Source organism: Oryza glaberrima, chromosome 6 (genome assembly GCF_000147395.1).
Source record: "Oryza glaberrima chromosome 6, OglaRS2, whole genome shotgun sequence".
NCBI lineage: Eukaryota > Viridiplantae > Streptophyta > Magnoliopsida > Poales > Poaceae > Oryza > Oryza glaberrima.
Genome location: NC_068331.1, coordinates 18,867,205 through 18,884,157, shown reverse-complemented (window position 1 = coordinate 18,884,157; position 16,953 = coordinate 18,867,205). Strand labels below are relative to the sequence as shown.

General features: G+C 44.3%; 2 protein-coding genes and 1 pseudogene across 2 annotated transcripts; 2 read left to right on the top strand and 1 right to left on the bottom strand.

Moving 5' to 3' along the window:
- Nucleotides 1-5,042: 5,042 nt before the first annotated feature.
- Nucleotides 5,043-6,293, top strand: LOC127777536 (uncharacterized). The gene has a single exon (XM_052304143.1). The coding sequence runs from the start codon at nucleotides 5,380-5,382 to the stop codon at nucleotides 5,968-5,970; it is 591 nt and encodes a 196-aa protein (XP_052160103.1). The 5' UTR covers nucleotides 5,043-5,379; the 3' UTR covers nucleotides 5,971-6,293.
- A 3,899-nt stretch (nucleotides 6,294-10,192) lies between these two features.
- On the top strand, nucleotides 10,193-12,782 carry LOC127777408 (uncharacterized). The gene is given in 3 exon segments (XM_052303995.1): nucleotides 10,193-10,431; nucleotides 10,434-10,684; nucleotides 12,158-12,782. Coding segments are annotated over 3 exon segments (432 nt in total). The 5' UTR covers nucleotides 10,193-10,343; the 3' UTR covers nucleotides 12,251-12,782.
- On the bottom strand, nucleotides 12,646-16,676 carry LOC127776971 (disease resistance protein PIK6-NP-like; annotated as a pseudogene).
- Nucleotides 16,677-16,953: the final 277 nt, after the last annotated feature.

The following is a 16,953-nucleotide window of genomic DNA, read 5'->3' as shown; positions in this document are numbered from 1 at the left end:
GCGGAGGTGGCCAGGCGAGGAGGGAGGCGGCGCGTGTGGCTACCGAGCGAGGAGGGGCGCCGCCGTCCGGCTGGGCATCGTGGGCGGAGCGGCCAACGGAGTGTATCTGTCGCGCTCGCCGACGACCTCCTCCTCCGCCTCTTCCTCCTCCGGCAACCTCCGTCGCCCGCAGCCTGCCGCCGCTCCGCCCCGCCGCCGCTCCGTCCGTCGGCATGCTCCTGCCGCCGCTCCCCGCGAGGACGAGGGAGAGCGAAGAGGAAGAGAAACGAGAGCCGAGAGGGACTTGTGGGGCCCACATGGGCCCCACCATCTTTATTTTTTAGCTGACATGTGGGCCCACGTGGGCCCCACCATTCTTTTATTGATTTATGTGTGAGACTGACATGTGGGTCCCACGAAGTTTATTATTTTTCCGGATCAAATTGTCACGTATGTGCCACGTCAGCCAAAACCACCCTCAAAACCGCCGAGGGACCTCATCTGCATTGGTTTTGATAGTTAAGGGACCCATTGTATCTGGTTTTCCGGTTGAAGGACAAAGATTGGATTCGTTGACAAGTTAAGGGACATCAGATGAACTTATATTCCTGAATAGAACATAAACAAAAGTAGCAGACATAAATTTCTCACATTGGTGCATTTAAAATTGGGGTAGGTGGGGGCGAGATTGCTCGTGCGAGACGCCCCCGAATTTACCGTTTTCGGCCCAGGTGATGCCGGCCTGCGAGATCAATTCAGCCTGTTACTCAATTTGATCCACTCGTTTTCAGACTTTCCTTTTTTAAAATTTCCAATGGGCTTCATTATTTATCACACCGAATCGAGCATTTTTCTTACTCATGTGTATGAAGTTTGTAAAAAGTCTCTCCTAAACCAAAGTTTGTATACGTATATATGTTTTATACATCAAAAATATATGCGTATATATAAAATTTATATATACGGTATATATATACGTATGTATATACTTTCTATACATGTGTATAAACTTTATATATATATATAAAGTTTATATGTATGTATACATACGTATATACGTAACAGATGAAACTAAAGGGGGGAGTTGGTCGCGCGCGGATCAGCGTCCCCCAGCTGGTGGGGGTGTGGTGAATCGGGGTAACAGCCATGCTTAGCCGTTGCAGGACAATTTTGACATCGGAGTTTTTAAGTAGACGAGTTTTGTGCTATAAATTGTTTCTGCATAATACAAAGAATGTTTCAAGGCAAGGGTATGGAAAAAGAGTTGAAGTTTAGCATTCTAGTTTTTCTTTTTTGTGTTTTCTGCTCAATTATGAGTTATGGGCAAGGTGGTCAAATATATCGATTTTTTCATACGATTTTACGATTTTACTAATTAACATGTCTAATTCTATAGAAGCAATCCTACTTAGAGCTTCCAATTCCAAGTCAGCATCGCGATTTTATTTAACTATCTTGGTATGCACTATCAGAAACTAGATTACTTATGACGGCTAAAAACCGTCAGGATAAAACAAAAACACGTCAGGAAAATTGTTTGTAACGTGTCAACGTCAGGAAAATCCTCGTCAAGAAAATTCTATTTTTCTAACGTTAGTACAGGCTCGTCAGGAAAATTAGATTTTTCATGATAGGAGCCATTGTACACGTCAGTAAAATAATTGGACGTCAGGCCTAGTCCGGTTTCTGGTAGTGATGGAGTATCCATCTATCTGTCTATTTATCTATGACCATTAAACTTTCTATAAACACTCTCAAGCCGCCACGTGGCACTCCTACAAACGCTCCTAAGCCGCCACATGGCACGGTCTAATCTCACAGTTGATTTTCAATTAAATTGGTGGATTCATCATTTTACACCATCAGATTGAATCTATTATTAAAAAATAATAACTTCCTGTATACGGTACAAAACGATCTACCGTTGTACGTAATTCGTGTCGTTAATTTGGGTGTTAATGAATCAAGTTGCATATATACAACGTTTTGTACGGTAACCAAATCAAGCATATTACTCAAACTTTTTTCTTGCGAACAAAAAAATGAGTTCACTGATACATGTTTTTTCTCGAAGTGCACCGGTACATGTTTGGGCTGAATTACAGAGTTTTCTATCTTCTATCTAATTTATTTATTGTATACTAAAAGTCCATTAACTTTCTAGAATCGCTCTTAAACCAGCATGTGGCGTTCCTACAAATACTACTAAGCCGCCACATGGCACTGTTTAATCTCACCATCGATTTTCACTTAAATTAGTGGACCCAATACTTTTTATCTTTAGATTAGATGAATTATTTTAAAAAAGTAATAATTTTCTTATGTATATTGTGGGCCAGAAAAAATAAACCAAACATAAGTACTTCGTGTACATACTTACGTAACTGGAAAAGAATCAACGAAACATACCTACTGTTCACGGAAGAAAAGAAAACCTGCATACGTACTTGCAATAAAAACAAATAAAAACCGATAAAGTAAAAAAACATACATAACATATGTACGTAGTGCCATTAAAAAAATCGATGATGATTTTCTACTATTTAAAAATAAAATAAAATACTCTAAAAACTTACGCAAATATACATAGTTAATAAACTAAATCTTCTACAATAAAAAAAATAAGTTGTCCTATCTTTGATATATTTTAAAATTATATATCTAATTTGTGATCCAGTCACATGAGGTCAACATATAATAAATAATATTATGATAATATTTTAAAGAAAAAAATGATGAATTATACCTTGAACTATTATGCTCGACTGAATTATCTCCATAAACCTGAAAGTCAAACATCTTTCATCTTCAACTATTATTAATATTAGACAAATTACCTGTTGACTCAACCCAAGTTGGTTTTGGTCCTACGTGACAGTCCAGTTAACATTTTCTTCAAAAACAAATTGGTGAGATCCACCTATCATATATGTCTCTCACCCCTCACCCCACTCTCTTTCTTCTCCCTCCACGTCTGTCAATCGGCAAGGCTAGGGGCGGTGATCGGCGGGGCAAAGGAGCTCGAGTGGCAAGTGGCAGAGGTGGCTCCTTCTCGGCATCTACCGGCGCGTGCCTCCTTGACGGCCGTGTGGCTTCCCCTCTACCTCCATCGGCGCGTGAAAAGGACAATAGCGGTGGGGCGAAGGAGCTCGAGAGGCAGAGGTGGCTGAGGGCGTTGAGTGGCGAAGGCTTCTCCTCCTCGGCTCTCTCGGCCGCCACATGCTCACTTCGACGGAGGCCATTATCTCCATCCCTTCCAACACATCTCATCATCGTGTGACGGCCGCTGGAGGCGAGGACCTGTGCTGGTCCACCATGGCCAGGTTCGGCTGTCACCCTGCCATCGAGAACTCCCCCAACAAATGCAGTCATGGCTCCATCTACAACAACATGCCATCCCACCACGGTTCTTAATCGATCCCCACCACCAATGCCTCTCTCCTGACAAGACAGAAAGCACCAATCAAGAACAACGAGGTGGATCAATCAAGAGAGCAAGAGCAATGGACAGACGAAGGAGAAGGAGAACAGCAACGGGGCAGCGGCGCGCCTGCCCGGCCGCCCCCTGCAGCAAGGGAAGGGATAAGAGAGAGAGGCTGGGGAATGGGATTGAGGAAATGAGGGAGAGAGAGGGGAGAGGGGAGAGAGATAGAGAGGGTAGAGAGTGTGACTGGTAGGTCCCACGTATTTTATTTTCTAAAAAATGCTTACTGGACTGTTATGTAGGAACATAACCACGCTCCGGGTTGAGTTAGGGGGTAATTCTTTTGGTACTAATAGTTAAGGGTGAAAGATGTCTGGTTTTTGGGTTTACAGGGGTAATTCATATTTTTTCTGATTTTAAAAAAATTCACATCATATTTCAGATGTCAAATATCACTTGACGACTATACAATGCTAATTTAAATCTACATATGTAAAATAAATGAAAACAACATAATTTAGTTGTGTATTTTTTAAGTGGATCTGATTTGATTTTAATTTGTTAGAGATTAAGATTCTCAATTTTTTTTAATCTTTAGAATTATTTCATTAGTATCTGATAAGTGGGCAACTTAAATGTTACATCCATGTAAAAAAATTATGAAAAAAAATTTCAAGCCAATTATTCTTGCTATAATACAACCACTTAAACCATCATGAGATTTATGGTCATATGGTCATATGTATGTTTTTCTCTGTGTCAAATAGTTTTGATAACAAATAAACAAACAAGTAACATATGCAATAAACTATTCATGATATATTTTCTTATAGTTGAAGAGTTCCAACTCATCAGGCATAATTTGATGGACATATGCCATACACCCTATTGATGTGACTATAAAGTATACTTCAATAAATTAGTTATTGTAAATAAGTTTGGGAAAATAGATTCATTCTCCAAATTAATTAGTAAAGGTGTCTCATTTGATTATGAATAATAGGCATTGAAAAAAAAACTCAAAATTATAGATATTTGTCAAAATATAACCAATAATATGGTGCTTTGGAAATTACGGTGGTAGTATTTAAAAAAACCTTTATCCAGGTTAAAAAATCATATATAGTAGACATAGATATGAAACAACTCCAGCATTCCATAATTGTGGCACATGTTTTCATAAATTCAAGGTTGTACGGTTTCAAGTAATATGTCCAAATTAGATATTAACGAAAACATGTTTAAAATAGAGTCAAGATCTATTTTAAAAATATCATATACATGTAAACATTCGTAACAAAAATTCAAGCAACATTAAATAAGTGTCCACGCATACGCGCAAGCTATTTTCCTAGTTGGAGTATAATAAGTGTTTCTTTTCACAACCTTTCCTTGTGTATAGCCATATTTGCACATTTATATAGATACCAGATTTTAATTCATTATTATAAAAGAAAAAGATTGATCGATTAATCTGGGTGTACGTGGAGCACACACCTAATTAATACTCTGCACTAATATTTTGAAATGGTCAAACCACTCAAGTCACTTAAGTGCTTACTGCACTTGATAAGAAAGCATTTATACCTAAATTAACAAATCATCAATACACATCATTGTCAAAAAAATTATCATCAAATGTCATGTGAATAAATAAATTACTAAATTAATAAACAAATTTATAGTGCCTTCTACACATATACTAGATTAATAGATATCTCTAACCTTTTTATCGCGTGCTCGCCGCAAGTGGAGACGGAGGCCATCGTGTTCGTCGTGAGCTCTCTCTCCCTCTCCCTCGTTTCGCCTTCCACCTTTTTCTCGCCTCGATCACAAGCTTGCCAAGCCGCGCGGTTCATGTTGCCTCCACCACCCACTTGTAAAGCTCAATTATAAGCTAAGCTCTCTCCTCCTTATCCTCTTTTGGCGGGAAAGAGAGAAAAAGGGAAAGCTATAAAGAGAGATCGATCGGTTCGATGGCGAGAGACGTCGTCGAGGCCGCGGCGGCAGCGGATGGTCGTCATCATCACAAGGCGGTTGTTGCGGCGGACGGCGGCGGCGGCGGCGGCGCGGGGACGGCGGCGCTGGTGTGGGACTGCGGCAGCGCGCTCTACGACTCGTACGAGCTCACCTCCTTCCGCCTCCAGCTCGACGCCGCCGTGCTCTCCTGCGGCGGCAGGTCGCTGTCCATGCCGCACCTGCCGTCGTCGTCGTCGACGCAGCAGCAGCAGATGCCGGCGGGGCGGAGGAGGAGGAGGAGGCGGCGGCTGCCGGCGATGCTCCGGAGGCTGTTCGGGAAGGTGCTGCTCCGGCTGAGGTTCCCCGTGGCGTCGAGGGCGGCGAGGGGTGGCTGGTACGACTACGGCGCCCACGGCGACGGCCGCCCGGGGTCGCCGTGGTCCGGCGCGCTGACGTCGATCCCGGAGGAGAGCGCCAGCCCGGAGAACGGGCCGTCGTCGTCCCCGCTGGTCGACGACGGGCCGAGCGCGCTCCGCAAGGCGCAGTCGGAGCGCTTCGTCGGCAGCAAGACGGCATCGTCCATGGTGCAGTTCGATGTCGTCTTGTAGCCGACGCTGCTCTAGCTAGTCTCTGCACGACACACTTCTTACGCTGTACTGTATAGTACTGTTCATGTCACACCTGTAAATTAAATTAGCACGAAGTAAAAATTAGTATCAAAATCAGTCGCTGATTTAGTTGTTATGGAAAGTGGCTGATTTAGCAGTGCAAACAATGGGGGATTATTGAGACATTGTTTGTTGTGGTTTGAACAATTGGATACAGGAATACAGGTGTGGAATTTTGGGAGAGGTTCAAAATTCTGGGTGGAAAATTTCTGATTTCTTTTATGTCGGTCAAGAAGATTTTCGGGACAACTGTAATTTGCCAAGTTTCCATGCGTGAATGATATATCTGCAAAATATTATTGCCTTCATATATATGAATACTATCCATGACATGTATAAAAACAATAAAATTATAATATATGTAATTAGTACTAGGAGCTTCCCAAGACAAACGAAATTTTGGAATATGTTGTTAGGTTTAAAAATTTGCTTGAAATTTTCATTCAAAAGTTTTGGAATTTGGTTATCCTCTTCTGCACCTACCACCCAGCCCCCCAAAAAAGGGTAGTCTAGGGTGCATGATGTGAAAATATAAAGGCGATGGAGATAGAGACGGCACAGACCAAATGGTTCCACAAAATGTGCGCGCGCGGTCGCTCCATGTTGTGGCAGGGTTTTGAAAATAGAAGCAAGTAGCTAAGCTTAGTAGTTGGGGAGGTTGCTTTCTAGTTTGACATCACCAGTGAGGTGTGCATTTGTTTTTGTGATTCCTACATAATGTGAGATACTACTTCCATCTCAAAATGTTTGACGCCGTTGACCTTTTTAAAAATGTTTGACCGTTCGTCTTATTAAAAAAATTAAGTAATTGTTAATTCTTTTTCTATCATTTGATTTATTGTTAAATATACTTTTATGTATATATATAGTTTTACATATATCACAAAAATTTTTGAATAAAATGAACGGTCAAACATGTTTAAAAAAATCAATGGTGTCAAACATTTAGAGAAGGAGGGAGTACTATGCAGGCAGTTAGGGGTTGTGGTGTTTGTGCTAATCTTGTTTTATCTGGCGACTCCTCCGGTAATCGTCATCGCCATGTTTGAATTCGGATCACGTAACTAATTAAACATGTGAATGATTTCATGGGAAAATGATCTCATTGAAGGATCGGGATCCAGACAGGCCTTGTGCCGGATTACATTTTTATGAATGGTTCCGCTAAAACTGTCGCCACTTTTCCGGAATATATAAATCTCAGTGATATTTTTTGACCGTACTTGCTTAGTATAGGTAGGAAATGTTGTGCCCATAATCATGTTTTTCATGATGAACTTTAAGCTTCTCTCTCTCTCTCTCTCTCTCTCTCTATCTCTCTTGTTTTTTTTCGTTTCTCTTATGTGCTAATTTGTACCATAATACATTTTGTTCTTAAGTAGGTCATCAATCATTTAGAGTCTTAGTTCTCATACATTGAGTTTTACAACAAAAAATTGCATTGTTAAATTTGAAATTCACAGGGGCGGTGGCCGCAACGTCACCAAGCTCATGGCGGAAGCATTGAGGGCGACAATGGGGAAGGTAGGAGCTAAAGGTGATATATAGGGGTGTGGGGAGGACAGTGGAGGTGGAGGTGGAGGTGGAGACGCCTTAGAGGAGGAGGTGGGAGATAGACTGAGGTCATCGGAGTTGGAGTTGGAGGGGGTTAGGAGATGGATGGATGGCCAACGATTGGAGATCTGGAGAACTGGGGCTCAACCGGCAGTGGGTGGAGGAGAGGAGGAGGACCTGCTGTTGCACGGCACCCTTAAGGCCGCCATCCTCGGTGGACCACCTCTTCAACCCAACCCGCGCCACTAGCGGTGCCCCCCAGGATCTTCCGCAATGTCAGTTGATTGCATCCATGGGAGATTCCATTTTCTTCAAGCTTAAAATTGAATTAGTTTTCTTAACAGTAGACTTTGACAAGGGGGTGACATGGCTATACTCGATGATCACCCTCGGCCAGGCACGACTGGGGGCAAATGTGGGTCATCAACGACAAGGTGGTGAACCCACGGTGGTACGTACGAGGAGTTCCACATCTACTCAGCGCACTTCGCTACCAACATCGTATTCTCCGTCAATGCCGCACAGCCTCTACTCATCGCCTGCACCTACCTCCCCATTGAGCTCCTGTCCAGCCAGGCCATTGAGCGCCATCCCGACATCCTCGATGCTAGCAGGAAGAGGATCTCATATGGGTCAACAATACATGTCCAGCTACAGTTCCACGTCTGACCTTCTCATTGACATAGATGCTAGGGCAATGGCTGGACGTCGATCGAAGGGGAGAAGATAGGAGAAAGAGGGGTAGAGGAGGAAGAAGGGGAATTTCAATGACAAGTGAGTCCCATTTTTTTTGTAATTGTAACATGTAACGTGAGTGTGACGTCAGCCAAAACCGCCATCTATAACCACCGAGAGACTCAATTTGCACTGGTTTTACAAGATGAGGTTGCGTTATATCTGGTTTGTGTGGTTGAGGGATATAATTGAAACTCGACCCCTATTTGATGGACCTAAAGTGGATTTTTCCATTTTAAAGGAATAAGTTCACTTTAAATCCCTTAATTTATCGCCGAGTTTGAAATTCGTCTCTAAACTATAATGCCAGGTATAACACACCCTTAATGTGCGAAACTGGTGTACTCGAGGTCTCGTTGTAGTATATTGCTCGGGTTGATGTAGCGGCTAAGTTAGTGGACTCCACATGTCAGTGACACATCCTCTCCTTCTCTCTATTTCTCTCCCTTTTTCTTGGTGGGGTTGGTGGGAACAGGGTGTCGATGGCGTGGGAGCAGGCACTGTATGTGGCACGCGAGGGCATAGGGAGTGGGCAGCGGCATGGAGGATGAAGTCGGCATCGGCGATGAAGGTCGTCATCACCTAGGGAGCCCTTGGCCATCGTGTGCGCTTGCACCTGCCTCCCCTCCTAGACAGCCCTCCTAGCGACGACGAGGTCGAGAACCCAGCCGTAGTGCTCCATGGGAGGGTCCAACCCCGCTGCCAAGCGGGTGGTGAGTAGGTGGAGGACCTCCCGCAGGTCGCCTTCCCTTAAGAATGATAACATCTGCCACTGGAGTGTGTCTGGGGATCAAATCGTCTGAGCAGCTGGAATCCGCCCTCATCGCCGAGGAGTTGCGACAGAAGATCAGCAGCAAGGGTGCCGTTGTTCCGAGAAGATGGACATGTCACGAGATAAGGCCATCGTGGGGGCCCTCTACATCGAGATCTTGCCTGCCCCTCCGCACCAGCCCTCGCGACTCATGGAAGGTGTAGGCACTAGACAACAGGCATCGACGTCGATGGTCGAGTCCACCGAGGCCATCCCCAACCTCGTATGTGCCACCTGTGGCAAGTCCTGCCGCTCCCAGACCATGAGATCCCCTTGCCCATCCCCCCCCATCCATGGTTCCCACCAGTAGCAGCCACTCAATCCACTGCCACCCCTTTTCCACGACAAGGTGTGCCCGTGCAGGACCAAGCCTCGCTCGCACGGCCTCACCCGACCACCACCACCGCACAAATCGAAGTTGGACCAACTTCGGTTGCTTTCCACCGACCATGAACACCACCTTCCAGGGAACACCTCCGCCTCACCAGTGCTGCCACCACTACCGCAGTTGCTTGCTGGCTCATCAACACTGCCCTCCATAGTTGCCGCTTATATCACTAGATCGCGATTTCGCTCCTTTCTTCAGGTCCCTCGGGTAGAACGGCGGCGGTGCCTGCGCGGAAAGGGAGAGAGAGGAGGAGGGAGAGAAACAGGGAATGAGAGGGGGGTGATGACGTGGGCCCCACTACAATTTCTTTTAACCGAACACTCACTGACATGTGGGTCCCATGAATTTTTTTTGACTTGAAGTACCACGTCAACGCCACGTCAGTCAAAAAACAGTCCAAAATACCTTAGGACCTTATTTGCACTGGTTTTGAGAGTTGAGGGACGCGCCATATTTGGTATTACGATTCACTAACGAATTTTAGACTCCACAACAATAAGGAGCCTAATGTGAACTTATTCCTATTTTAAAACTTGCTGCAACTTTCAATCCCGTCGAAAAGAAAAAGCCCACAGAACCACGCGCTCGTTAGCCTCCTCGTTCCGACGGCCCATGTGATGCACATATGGCCCATATTGCCTGGGAAGCTGACACTATCACAGCGGCGAGGCCCACTAAACTCGAGCTCAGCCTCTCTCGCTCGTCACCTCTCTTCTCTCTCCGCGTCTCCCGTCTCGCCTCACGCCGCCGGTCGCCGCCGGCAGCCTCAATCTCCGCTGGCCCTTCGTCGGCTGAAGGATCAAGGATTCAAGGCCCTGAGGTGGTATGGCGAGCCAGGAGAAGCCCACGCCGCCTCAGCATCCGCCTCCGCCCCCACCGGCGCCGGAGGTCGCGCCTCGTGTGCGCGGGTTCGGACAGGCCCACCGGGCGACGGCGGAGGTGGTTACCCTAACCCGCCGGACGCGGCGATCCCCGACGCCGCGACGCTGCGGGAGCAGTGGCGGTTCGCGGTGCGGCAGTACAGCAGGTGGTACTCCCACGCCTGGGGCACCGCCATCCTCGCCGGCGCCGCCTTCTTCGGACTCGGCTGGCTCGTCAAGGGCTCCAACCCCCTCCCGTCCCGCGCTGAGCCCCACGCCTCCAACGCCAAGGAGGAGGGCTTACCGGTGAGAACCCCCTCTGATTCTTGCCTTTTCAGAGTTATTTATTTCTTTGCTTGAAAATAATGGCGAGTTCGAGTTCTTGATCCGCTGGTTGATATTCCCATATTGGAATGGAATGGGGTGTTGGATAGCAAAACTATATATGATTCTGCTGAGTTAGTTTCGATATGATTGGACTGGTAAAGACAAAAATTGGTGGTTTTTTGTGTTTAAGATGAGTAATGAGTTCTAGGGAAGAGTGGGGTTGCTACTTTCTGCATACTTGCAAATTGACAAAAGGATGCTGTGAAACGCATGGGTGTCGTGAAAAAATATTGGCGACACTAGTACTTTATGCAGCTCATGACCATTTAGGTTTGCAATGTCAACTCCTTAAATCTGGTTGTTAGCTTCCAAAAGTTCCATATTGGAAATGCCAACATTGAATTTGGAGAACTATCTGACAAGAGGGATGAGCTATCGAAACATTGACCTTTTTATATAATGTTGAATAGTAGAACATGAACAAGTCCAGTCCTCTTGTATAAAGTTGCTACCAGTTGCTTCAGATTCCTTTAGTTTATAGTAGAACAAGTTAAGAACTTTGTTCTGTTAAGTTTCGACTTAAATTTATCAGCATTGATTAAATTTTTGCTTACAATGGTAATTGGTCCGTCACACATAACTAGGGAACTGTTTTTTGTAACTTTGGCAATCCATCGCTTCGAAATAGCTTTGTTTAAACATTTTTGGTATTTAGTGAACAAGTGAGCATCTTAATTCTACATAGTTGTTTTAAGCGTTATGGTTTCGTGCAATGTTTTAGAATAAGGTCTACAAGGCCGCATACAAGGAACGGGTGCCCCAACCTTGTACCGCTTAAGCCGCATAAGCGGCTGATTGTACCACAAAAGTGTCCAATCATGCCACATAAGCGCTACAAGGTGGGGGTGACCGCATGAAACTGCATACTGCTTTTTAAAATATTGGGTATTGTGTGAAACCTTTTTTTAGATAAGTTTTATAGACAAAATACCACTAAGCTATAAGAAACACTGATTTGATTTGTTTGTACAGTTAGCAAGAGCAAACAATACTTGGAAACATCCTACATGTGCATATAACTAAAGCCGAAAACATCACCAAAATTAGATTTGAATTGTTGATTGCTTTTCATCAAACCAATTGAAAGACTAGCAATTTTGCTATAAAATTTTGAAGATCGATTATCCGATCCATGCATGTTTTATATTTTATAAACTCATTTAATGAACAGTTCTGTATATCAGACATTCATATGGTATAGTTATTGTACTTTCTGTGTCATTGTATTGTTTACCTCAGTCTGCAATAGATATGTATGAATAATGATATGTGTTATTTGTAGGTTGAAATCGTACATGATAAAATATGTACAAATACCACTACTTTTCATTCAACTTAAAACACAAAGTCATTTTTGGTGTTCTCTTGTTTATGGAAGTTTCTTTTGAGCAGAAAGTCCTTGCAGGCGAGCCCTCCCCGCGTGTGAGCCGCAGCCGCCGAGCTTGTGGAGCTCCATCTCGCTCGCTACTGCCGCCATCCACCTGAGGGTGAGAAAGAGAGGGTAAAGAGGAAGGAGACACGTGGGCCTAAAATTTATTTTTGTTGTTTTACTCCACTGACATGTGGGTCCCATTTAAGGCTTGGTGCCACGTCGATGCCACGTGGATGAAGACCAAGTCAACCTGCCACGTGGGATAAAACCGCTCGAGTCGATTTGCAATGGTTTTGTAAGTTGGGGATGGGTTATACCTGGTTTTGCAATCGAGGGATGTGATTCAACCAGGGACATGAGCTGAGGGAAGCAAAATAGACTTATTCATTGATATTACACAACGAACCAAGAAACTATGCATGCAATACAGGGTACATTATCTTAGTACATCACATGAATGATTTCCAACAGATAGAGTGACTGGGGAGATATGTGATGGCTACGATGTTCATTGATCATCTTTGAGGTGAGAAGGGAGCATTTTATCTTCGGCCAATCTTTCGAGTTGAAGGGCGGGACGGCTGGGATGGATGCTGACGGAGTGCAACAATGCCGCCTCCGCTTCCTTGACGTCTTCTTCTTTGGCTAAGTGGCAGAGCACAAAAACCTTTACTGTGCGAAGAGAACTCGGGAGGTGCTCCAAGCCAATGTCAAAAGCAATTTTCCTGTCCTTGAAGAAGTGCACGTCCAAGCTGAAGTGAAGTGATTCCAGGCATGGCATGGCTGAGACAGGTGTTGTGACGGCAGCAGGAGGTGGTACAAACCGGATGGAGGTCGTGGCCATCGTGCAGAATCTCAACTTGCGGAACAACAGGGTGTCATGAATCCCAATTCTTATAATTGCATTCCCCATCGCAAATAGATCGAGTCTGCGGAGCATTCGCAGCCTGCCAAGGATTTCCATGTCCGCCTGTCGCAAAACCTGCAACGACAGGGACAGGTTGCTGAGGTTTGGCAGAAGTGACGGATTAATCCACGGCGGCAGGCTGGTGAAGGTCAAACACCTCAGGCACAGGAACTGGAGGCATTGAGGAGTGACGAATCCTTGCTCCCACGGCACACACTGCCCCACCGCTGCCCAACGGTCAAAGGCGTGCATTTTCTGTATCTTGCGCAGACTTCCTAGAGACTCGATAATGTCCGTTGCGGGGGCACCCTCGAACTGAGTACAAAGCACCCTCAGATCCTCGACCTTGCCCAGCTCCTTCACAAACTGCCCTGCAGCTGCAGCATCTCCACAACTCTTGCAGGGACGTCAGGTTCCCGATCCAATCCGGCACCCTTGTTTTAATATCGGCTTGTAGGCACAGCAACTGTGTCAACTTGCCCACGCTCGACGGCACTTGCTCTATGCCAGTCCCCCACAGATCCAGCGTCTCTAGGAACCTCAGACGTCCCGCTATTCCATTTGGGAGCTCAGAAAGAGGTGTGTACGTCAGTGCAAGGTATCGTAGGTGAAGTAAACTGCCAATATGCTCCAGGCCGTGAAGGTCCTGCAATGATTCACAATTTTGCAATGCCAGTACACGCACAGCTTCAAATTTCGCCGGTGTTGGCAGAACATCTATGTATGACAAACCATTGGCACTAAATGACCGGATTGTCACTTATGACTGTGCCGTTCCCAGGTTCACCACTGGGGGTAATCCATTCTTGCTGCTTAGGATGGCTATCCTTCGACCATAGCCCTGGTGAGATGTGTTGTATTGTTCTATACCCAATACGGTGACAAAGTTTTCACTGCTTGACAATGACCGGATCAGACCGAGCACCATGTCATGAACACGACAACCTAGTATGTAGTCTTCATTCTCTGCCTCTATTGGCATGATCATACGTCGTTTTACAAGCTCGTTGAAGTAACCCTCTCCCACCTCATATAAGTCTCTTCCTTCTTCCTTACAGACAAAACCTTCACCTATCCACCTCCATATCAATGTTTGTTTACCAATTAAATAATCCTCTGGAAATGCGCTCAAGTACAATAAGCATGTTCTTAGATGATAAGGCAAATGATAGAAACTAAGAGACAATATCTTCATAGTATTATCCACATGCCGGTTGTCTTTTGCGCCAAGAGCAATTGACCGATACAACTCAGACCAGTCCTCCCTTGGTTTACTCTCCAACAAACTAGACGTTGTAACAATGGCCAATGGTACCCCTTCACATTTCCTCAAAATTTCATCACAAACCTCTTCCAAATCATAATCATCATCGGGGCATTGGTCTTCACCACTTAATATTCTTCTATGCAATAACCTTCTCGAGTCAACATCAGAAAGTTGTTTTATTTCATAAACATGACCGACTTCCTCAGCAATTTCAGAAATATGAGTAGTTATGATCACTCTACTTCCACAACTACTGTCTCCCAGGACTTTTGCAATCATGTCCCAAGCATCGAATTTCCAAATGTCATCAATAACAATGATGTACCTATCAAGAAAACAGTGCAAGAGTTTAGCAATGTATAAATATACGTTTTGCTCCTATAAATACAAGAAACGTGCCAATAACGGGAAAATGGAAACAAACAAACTGGTTTCATCTCTGAACCCTGATCAACAAATGCATCATCATAACGTATACACGAGTGATTTCATGAGCAATACTATAATGTTGTAAATATGTACAATGTTATGATGATGCTTAGTTTTTTTACTATAGTTAAATTAAGTATCTGTTCTATCAGACCTTAAATACAATTTTGTAGTACATGCTTTTGTCACCACTTATATTAGTTTGAGAGACAAAGTGGAATTTTTTTATGATGATTGTTGAAAGTAGTTTGCCCTTCAGGACAACCCAAAAATCAGATTGCCTATCCATTCATAGATCAACAAGCCAACATTTAAAATATACGGAGTAGTTCAATACCACTCCACCTCAAAATATAAGGTCTACAAGGTTTTTACACAGTCCCTAATGTAAAAGTTTGGGCGTTAATTTCTTACATGATATATTATCAACAACTACCAGATTAACATCATACGAAAGTACTTCAAAGTACAAATCTATTGATGTCAAATATCGTGAAACTAAAGAATATATATATTGAGAGTAATTTTTACTAGTCAAAAGTTGAAAATGCCGACTTCTCTTAAACAATGATTCCTTATAATTTGGCACATACTTGGTCGTACATGCTTTTGTCACCATTTATTAGTTTGAGATATAATTAAAGAGTTATGTTTGTTGATGATCGAATTAGTTTTCCTTCAGTTATTGAGAAACCCCTACCAATAACCTCCAAGCTTGCGAATAGAGTACTTAATTACCAGCTAATAAAAGTTAACGAAATGGAATACAAAAACATTTTGCCGCAATTTCTATAGTAAAAACTAAAGAGAAAAGAAGTTTATACAACAAAAACATTATCTAGAGGTGACGTTTAAATCTCCTTTAAAATCAAGATTTATATACCAAGTAAAACAAAATTCAGGATTTCTACAGAGCAGAGACACTTTTTAGAGGAATTTCAAAAATTTCCTAGAATACATTTACCCAAAGCACATGCTCTTCTATTTATTCCTATAGAGGCATCATTTTGGCACTCTAAAATTTGCTCGTGCTTGATTTATAGTACCATGGTATGAAAGTATAATATGCGAGGGTAATTAGAATAAGAATCATGAGCGCACCTCTTGTTTTTAAGGAAGTCGTAGACCTCCTTCATGAGTAACCTTACATCCTTTTTTGTGCTATGGATATTGTCGAACTTTTCCTTGTCAAGATCATTTAGAACGTCCATGAAAACCCTCTTCAAGTCTTGATTCTGGCCAAGTGGCACAAATGCCGAGCATTGGAATTTCCCCTTAACACTGTCGTACACTGCTCTGGCGAGAGTGGTTTTGCCCATTCCCCCGGATCCAACAATGGAAACTTTTATCATCTTCCCAAGGGCAAGTTGTCACCCTCCAGGGAAAGGATCTTTATGATGTCATTCCTTGGGCCATCAATACCAACAAGCTTTGCCGCATCTGTATTCGATAACAGGTTGCGAGGATCATGAGTAGACGATTGTGTGGCAGCTGGGTTAGCCTGAAGATCAGAGGCTATGTATCTTTCACGCGCCTTGGACATCTCCTCTAGTTTGGTGTTGATGTCTTGGACGACGCCAGATATCTGATGGCGAACCTTGATCTTGGTGAACAAGCCGCACATCATGTGCACAAGCCGTTCGAGGCAACCGGGGTTGGCAGGCACATTGCCATCTACACGCACCAGGAAGGCGTCGATGACGTCCTCCATGTCATACGACAGCTCCCGGACTTTGCTTGCCCAAATCCTGACCTGCTCATCAAGCAGGTCAGGATGCATGCTGCCAACCTTGCGAAGGGCAGCATGCATGTCCTCGAGCTCACTCTTGAGAAAATTGATTTTCTCCCTAACGCCCGTTTGCAGCTTGTACTCCTCTTTGAGCAGCTCGGTCAGTTTGGGGACAAGGCTCCCCATCGCCTCAGCCACCAGCGCCATGGCTCGCTCAACTTGCTCTAGGTGTGCGTATCAGTAGTGTATGGTACGCTCGGTGGGATGGCCTGCTGCCTGCAGTGGGGGAGTAGAGGTATATACATTTTTCTTGCATTTAAACCCTAGCTGGCCTGGGAACGAACGCTGCGTGCACCTCGATGAAGGTCGGAAGCTGTGTCATCGATCCGTTACTTGCGGGTGGGGCAAGTGCACCAACCGGCCAGCTGCTCTCAGCTCATCACGAATTCATCGATATGCATGTCAGAAAGTCAGATCATCACGA

Bases quoted from the DNA above. Each gene is read 5' to 3' on its own strand.
- LOC127777536 (XM_052304143.1), top strand. From the start codon at position 5,380: ATGGCGAGAGACGTCGTCGAGGCCGCGGCGGCAGCGGATGGTCGTCAT.